This window comes from Asparagus officinalis, chromosome 3 (assembly GCF_001876935.1).
Source record: "Asparagus officinalis chromosome 3, Aspof.V1, whole genome shotgun sequence".
Classification (NCBI taxonomy): Eukaryota; Viridiplantae; Streptophyta; class Magnoliopsida; order Asparagales; family Asparagaceae; genus Asparagus; species Asparagus officinalis.
Genome location: NC_033796.1, coordinates 41,787,282 through 41,794,441, shown reverse-complemented (window position 1 = coordinate 41,794,441; position 7,160 = coordinate 41,787,282). Strand labels below are relative to the sequence as shown.

At 38.1% G+C, this 7,160-nt stretch overlaps 2 protein-coding genes across 3 annotated transcripts; both read right to left on the bottom strand.

Annotated features, from left to right (window-relative positions):
• On the bottom strand, positions 1,626-4,236 carry LOC109833928. The gene is made up of 10 exons (XM_020401792.1): positions 4,090-4,236; positions 3,953-4,012; positions 3,655-3,879; positions 3,342-3,583; positions 3,040-3,252; positions 2,856-2,960; positions 2,664-2,780; positions 2,406-2,542; positions 1,940-2,294; positions 1,626-1,852 (listed from the first exon to the last, which is right to left on the bottom strand). The coding sequence occupies exons 1-10, from the start codon at positions 4,187-4,189 to the stop codon at positions 1,781-1,783; spliced, it is 1,626 nt and encodes a 541-aa protein (XP_020257381.1). The 5' UTR covers positions 4,190-4,236; the 3' UTR covers positions 1,626-1,780.
• On the bottom strand, positions 4,854-6,307 carry LOC109833927. 2 transcript variants are annotated; one of them, XR_002245385.1, is made up of 3 exons: positions 5,527-6,307; positions 5,019-5,441; positions 4,854-4,943 (listed from the first exon to the last, which is right to left on the bottom strand). XR_002245385.1 is itself a non-coding variant. In XM_020401791.1 (3 exons), exons 1-3 carry the CDS (start codon positions 6,237-6,239, stop codon positions 5,007-5,009), a joined length of 1,065 nt encoding a protein of 354 aa, XP_020257380.1. In that variant the 5' UTR covers positions 6,240-6,307; the 3' UTR covers positions 4,854-5,006. The 2 variants fall into 2 exon arrangements, 1 of the variants encoding a protein (XP_020257380.1); XM_020401791.1 differs by having other exon boundaries at positions 4,854-5,121; positions 5,205-5,441.

Genomic DNA, 7,160 nt, shown 5'->3' with positions numbered 1-7,160 from the left:
TGCCAAATCCAATGGTTTTCATCAATTGCCGCAAGACACTTCACATCTTGATTCACTAGTTCATTCATCTCAAAAAAGTATACATTAGATTTGCGATTAGCAATAAAAACAATTTTTTCATTCATACTAATGATGCATTTGTCTGGTTTAAAAGAAATATCAAAACCTTTATCACTCAATTGGCTAATGCTAAGAAGATTATGATTCAAACCATTTACCAAATAAACATCTTCTATAACGGGTGAAGGTTTCTTACCAATAGAACCAATACCAACGATTTTACCTTTCTCACCACCACCGAAGGAGACGTTGCCTCCTTCAATCCTTGATAGGGTTGCAAATAACTCTTTGTTGCCCGTCATATGATGTGAGCAAGTTTTCACCTATTTAAACTCAACCTCTTCTTCTTCCTCAGTGTCCCAGTTTTTGAAAATAGCTGTTTAAACCCATACCCTTAATCCCCAAAAATCTGGAAACAAGCGTCGCTCAAATCTGTACTGAGCGGCACCGAAAAAAGGATGAAAGTTACAGTTTTAAAAAACTTGGCGGTCGACCGACGAAATTTTCGGTCGACCGCGATGCAGATCCGAGCCCGGGTAAACAAGCAGACACATCTTCGGTCGACTGATGCGGTCGATCGAAGAACATATCGAACTCTCGGTCGACCGCACCGGTCGACCGACAAACTCTCTGCTGCCCACTGACGAATGATCATAGGTGCGGTCGACCGGTCCGATTGACCGCATTCTGATACATTCCAAAAACACTGATTTTGACACACTTAAACAATTTGTAAAATATTTATTTAACTTCTGAAAATTGTAAAACTTTGTAAAATGTTTTTTGGAAAAAATGTGTCCAGTCCCTAAAAGCAGAAACTTCATGTGACAAGGCCCCTCATAATTTTCCCCATGTGGATCAGCCCCTTGAAGTATGACACTTTGTACTGCAGCCCCTTTTTATCAATTATCACATGCACTAGTAGAAAAACGACCAACCTAGACGGAAATTTCCGTCTAGGTTGGTCTACAATCCGTCTAGGTTGGGTCATCTAGACGGAAATCCGTCTAGGTAGATTGGTTTATTCTGTTACCGTCTAGTTTGGATCAAACTAGACGGATTTCCGTCTAAATTGATCAATCTAGACGGAAACCAACCTAGACGGAAGTTATATTTCCGTCTAGATTGTTAACCTAGACGGAAATCCGTCTACGTTAACAACCTAGACGGGAAACCGTCTAGGTTCACAACCTAGACGGAAATCCGTCTAGGTTGTCAACCTAGACGGAATTCCGTCTAGGTTGATCCTAGACGGAATTCCGTCTATGATGAATCAACCTAGACGGAAATCCGTCTAGGTTGATTATTACAACCTAGACGGAATTTCCGTCTAGTTTGATTCATACTAGACGGAATTCCGTCTAGATTGCTCTTTTTCCAGCAAAAAAAATATATTACAATTTGTATTTCCCTGTACAATTACACCAATACATGAATACATACAATAAATACTGTATATATGAATACATCCAACCATCCAAATATAATCAAGATTTTAGACAATTCCATTCAAACCCAAAAATATTCAAATCCAACATAATGCACAGATCCAGCCATAATATAATCAATTCCAGCATAATAAACAAATCCAACTATCTACTTCAAAATATGCATCAACCAAGACCGTCTAATATATACATCCAACAAGCATATAAGTATTGTTATAACAGATAAAGCTGTTCATTGCATTAAAAATGTACAAAAAACCTCATAAACCTCATCAGTCGTCGTCGTCGGCAGTATCTCTATCCCGGTTACGAGAACGTGTGCTGCTCCCTCCAATATCTCCACTCTGAATGGTCAATTGAATAATCATTAAGGGGTGTTTAATACATATTAAATATAAATGAATTTATTATTTTAAGGAAAAAAAAGGTACCTGAGTGTTGCTCTGACCAGCACCGGAATTATCGCCAAGCGAGCTTATAATCCGTATAACACCACCATACGCGCTATGAGGAATCGCACCGCTTAAATATTGCATGACATACCCCAGGAGATCATCCATCGAGTTCGCCGTCAGCGCAACTTTTGTCATCTCATTAGTCACCTGGATATGTAGCTCCGAGTCAATCTTGTCAAGCAAATATGCAGAGATACGTGCGACAAATGGCATAGCCTGGAACCGAGGCGGGGCTGCTCTCATGGATGTAAATGGTGTGGAGGATGCTGTGGATGACCTCATGCTTACGCCGGGTGAAGCTCCAACACCATGCAGAGGATATCTCCCTCTCCTATGTTTAGGGAGAAATAAATATTAAATTTACCTCTCGAATTCAATAATGATAAAAAAATATAAATAGGAATGTAGTATTCAAATTGATTCAAATTTTCTACATCCATACCTATTATGACCCATCAAATGCTGTGTGAGAGTAATGTTGTCCTCTGCAGAAAGCATGTGAGGGTCCGGCTCAGATTGTTCCTCCTGCTGCGACATATACACAGTTGCAGCCTCCTTTGATGCAGCCTCAAATCCCTCCTAAAGCACAAATATATAATTATTTCATGGTAAAGACAATGTTATTTGTGTTCTCATTTCCTCATAATATTAACAACAAAATAGAATTAATAATACTACACAAGATATGTATAACTCTCACCACCAACTCGAGATTTGCCTTGATCTTATCTCGATTCTTCTCATCACCCCTATATCTATCACGGAAAATGCCATACGCCGCTTTCGCCCTCAAGTGTATTGGCATTAATGATTTTCCCTGTCATATTATATATTATCACACTCATAATCATACTAATCATTAAATTCATCAAAACTTTAGACGGAAATCTACCGTATCCTGACAATAAACATCCTCCAGATTGGCATAGGAGTGTGAGCCCAAGTGGTGGTCATGCAGCTTCTTTCTTCTATTTTCTGACCCCTTCGTGGATTTATTCTTTTTTAAAAGAAAAAAATTAGCAAATATGCAATAAATTAATATCTTAAAAGTATAAAGTAATTTTCATGAAACTAACCTTGGAGGCATCGCTGTCCCAATACATGAGGAGAGCTGTGAAATGAACCTCGTCAACTCGGGCGTCGAGGTTTAAAAACCTCTGCCAGTCCTCCTCATACCTGTCATAGGTTTCATGTTTGATCTCATGCCTCCATTGTTTGAGAACTACTTCAACCTTAACATTGAACACATAATTCCAAGCCCCCTCAAAGTCCTCAAGGCAGAAGCAGTCCTGTAGATTTACATACACATTTAGGAAAGATAATTTAATATCAAATACTAATTATTAATAAATAAAAAGTAATAGCAATATGTAGTTACCATAAGCGCTGTCCATATCGCCTCGTATGCGCTCCATGGTAGTTCTCGAAATTGAAAATAAGGGTTGATAATGGTCGCTCTACGCACTAGAACCCCAATATATGCATTCAAGCGGGTCGACCATGGACCAACGGGCAAATTAGAACTATTCCACCGAATTATTGCCCTCATTCCTCTTGGCGGTTGTTTGGAATCAGGCTTACCTCCGCCACGTCTGTTCTCGATACGATCCTTCTTAGCACCTACAATAATAACATGATAATATATCATATAATATACAAATGTGAAAATTAAAAGTATTTATACAATTTACCATTCGCTATCTCTCTTTCCTTTGCTGCGAGTGCAACCTTCTTTCGTGTCTCAATCATTTCACGCATTTCTTCTAATTTTCTCGCAGCACGTGTATGGTACTTCCTTGCGTCAGCCATAGACTTATGAGAGGCTGGAGGTAAAGGTAAACTAAGATAGTCCTGTGTCTTTGGCCGCAAGTCCGTGTGGAATGTATAAGATGGATATGTCGGTGTCCAAGTATCCCCTACATAAGAAAGGAGAATCATTAATATAGTTTTTAATTAACCATTATAATTGAGCATTATAATATTGAATACCTGCATCAGGGGATGGTTCTGGTACTGCATCAGAGGGGCCAGGTGATGAATAACCCGCATCTGCAACAAATTAATCACTATTAGCTAGATAATTAATAATTGATAAAATATATTAAAGTATTAATTAATTTTTATACCTGCATCCGGAGATGGTAGTGTATCATCAGCACCACTACCAGGGGTGATACTACGTGATCGATCACCCTCGAGGTCAAAGAGTCTCCTCATCCTCCTCATCTGCAATTTCAATTATTAACATAGTTAAGAAAAAAAATATACATGCTCATGAGATAAGTTATTATGAAATGCATTGTTCTTATTATGATTAGCTAAAAAACTTTAATGCAGTGTAACATATATATTACATACCTACATCCAACGCCACATTCTGTGCGTAAGAGAATTCTTGCCAAACATCATCAGATGAACCAATTGGTTCACTATAATTATATTCACTTTCTTCAATATTTTTTTCATTGTTATTAGGTAGAACAACAGATCTTGGCTCCTTGTACAAAACCACCCAATCAGATATGACATTCGGATCTCTCACGAAGAAGCACTGATCAGCTTGTTCTGCAAAAATGAATTTCTCATCCGTATATACTTCTCGATGGAGATTGACAAGTGTAAATCCATAATGATCCTTTTGCTTTTTTGCAGGACACCACCGAACCTTGAACATCGTGTAAGTACATTGTTTTGGTTTACCAAACCCGTAAATTACTTCAACAATATCTTCTAATTGGCCATAATATAGTATGTCAGCTAGAATTGGGTTCTGATCTCTTGTACTTGAAAAACATTCTTGAGCAAACAAGCCCATGACCCCACTGTTCTGAGTTACCCTCCTATCATCAGTCTCTAGCGTTCGAAATTTATATCCATTGATCAAATGCTCATTATAACGTCTCACTTCATAATAAGGGCGTTGTGCATGTATAATAATTTCATCTGGTAACGTAGTACCATCAAGAAGTGATTTATCAACCTAAGACAAAAAATTTCAGAATATTTAGGGGATGTTATATTATGAATGTTCATAAATTAATTGTTAAATACTTACATCAAATCTTAACCAATCAGAAAATTCTTTCCTATGTCTTTTCTGAATATTATGCGCTGCATTCCTACCGGTTGTTTCATTCTTAAGCTTCTCCAAATGTCGCCTACATAAACAATATATAAGTTTGCATTGCGAACATTATGTAAAATGAATAGTCTCATCTATATTTCGGGTGTTATTTGTTACCTTCGATAGTCTGCGAACATATCAAGGTTTTCCAGCACATATGCATGAATTTGTTCTAAGAGAGATCTCGGATATTTTTCACGCTTTCTCTCCTTATCTGGTACTTGAGCCGTGGTTTTCTTCTGGCGCATGTAACGTGATGCAAAAATAAAGCATTCATTTGCCACGTATCCTTCAGCTATCGAGCCTTCTGGACGAGCTCGATTGCGAACATTATGTTTCATGGAGCCCAAGTATCTTAGAATCAAAATAACTAATTATTAGCACGGTAATTTCAAAAACGCATATACAAGTAATGAATGCAAAAAAAAATATAATTTACCTCTCAATCGGATACATCCAACGATAAGTAACAGGTCCGGCGATTCTAGCCTCTCTTGCAAGATGCTGGGTAAGATGGACCATAACCGTAAAAAAAGAAGGAGGGAATATTACTTCCATATTGCATAGAGTAACTCGGACCTCAGCTTCAAGTTTTTTAAATTCATCTACATCTATGACTTTAGAGCATAATTTTCTGAAAAACCCACAATACTCAATAATAATCTTCGACGCTTCTTTATCCATATTGTTACGGATTGCAACAGGAAGCAATTGATGGAGAAGAACGTGATAATCATGGGTCTTCAGACCTAAGAGTTTTCGCTCTTGCACTTGGACATTATTTGAAATGTTAGCAGAGTAACCATCCGGAGACTTTACTGATTTGAGAATTTCACAAAATCGTTGCATCTGCTCATTTGTCAGTGTAACACGAGACGGAGGCAACTTTAATTTTTTAAGTCCAACATCTTGAGCTTGCAAATCATTTCGGATATTCAAAGCAGTCAGATCTTGGCGCGCCCGTAGATCATCCTTCGACTTGTTTGCATCTTGTAGGAGAGTTGATACTATGTTATCACATATATTTTTCTCAATATGCATGACATCTAAGTTGTGGCGGATTTTAAGATTTTGCCAATAAGGTAGCTGAAAGAAGATACTAAATTTAGTCCATCCTCTAGGTAATTTTTGGTCTTCTTCCTCAACTTGCATTTTCCGGACCTTTCGCTTACGCTTCAGTGGCCTTTTTGACTTTAAATAATCTCTTACTCTGAGCGGGCTAAATTTAGAATAGCGTTTTTTCCCAAACACAACTTTTGGAAACCCCTCAAGTAATTGAACGATCTCAGTACCTGTGAGTTGACGCGGCTTCATTCTTTTCTATGGAGGATGGATGGAATATATGCTACAACGATGATATTTAAAGGAGGAGGAGGCATAATGATGAAGCAATGTTATTTCAAGAACAACAAATTCATATAGAAGCTTCATCCAACTCAAGCTATATCAAGACTCAAGAATTGTATTCTATGTGAGGATATTAGCTAGTTTTTATTTTCTCTCTAATGCTAGAATGGAATATCCGTCTAGGTTGACTAGTCAACCTAGACGGAAATTCCGTCTAGGTTGACCTTTAACCTAGACGGAAATTGCCGTCTACGTTGAGGCAACCTAGACGGAACTTCCGTCTAGATTGATTTTTCCGTCTAGATTAACAAACGAGACGGAAATTTCCGTCTAGTTTGTTTCAACCTAGACGGAACAAACTAGACGGACTTAATTCCGTCTAGTTTGACCCAAACTAGACGGAATAAAATTCCGTCTAGTTTGTTCCGTCTAGGTTGCTAGTTTTTCTACTAGTGATGCCAGCTAAGCTAAAATTCCCAAACTATCCTTATCCTCTCTCCTCAATCTCTCTGACCCAGCACTCACATCATCTCTCTCTCTCATCTGCTCTCTCTCTCTCTCTCTCTCTCTCTCATCCCTCTCTCTCTCACCTCTCTCTAAAACGAAGAGCTTTCTCAAGCTCGTCGTCCTGACCGAGACGCACAGAGCATTAATCTATTAGCTAGAAGAAGAAAAGAAAAAAAAGAAAAAAAAGAAAGGCAAAGAGAAGTATAGTAGAAGGGGAAT

Bases quoted from the DNA above. Each gene is read 5' to 3' on its own strand.
- LOC109833928 (XM_020401792.1), bottom strand. From the start codon at position 4,189: ATGAGGAGGATGAGGAGACTCTTTGACCTCGAGGGTGATCGATCACGT. The intron at 3,584-3,654 runs GTAAATTGTATA...TTATTATTGTAG, and splicing joins GGAAAGAGAGATAGCGAATG to GTGCTAAGAAGGATCGTATC. The intron at 2,543-2,663 runs GTGAGAGTTATA...TTTGTGCTTTAG, and splicing joins AGGCAAATCTCGAGTTGGTG to GAGGGATTTGAGGCTGCATC.
- LOC109833927 (XM_020401791.1), bottom strand. From the start codon at position 6,239: ATGCAAGTTGAGGAAGAAGACCAAAAATTACCTAGAGGATGGACTAAA. The intron at 5,442-5,526 runs GTAAATTATATT...TTTGATTCTAAG, and splicing joins TGGATGTATCCGATTGAGAG to ATACTTGGGCTCCATGAAAC. The intron at 5,122-5,204 runs GTAACAAATAAC...TTGTTTATGTAG, and splicing joins ATGTTCGCAGACTATCGAAG to GCGACATTTGGAGAAGCTTA.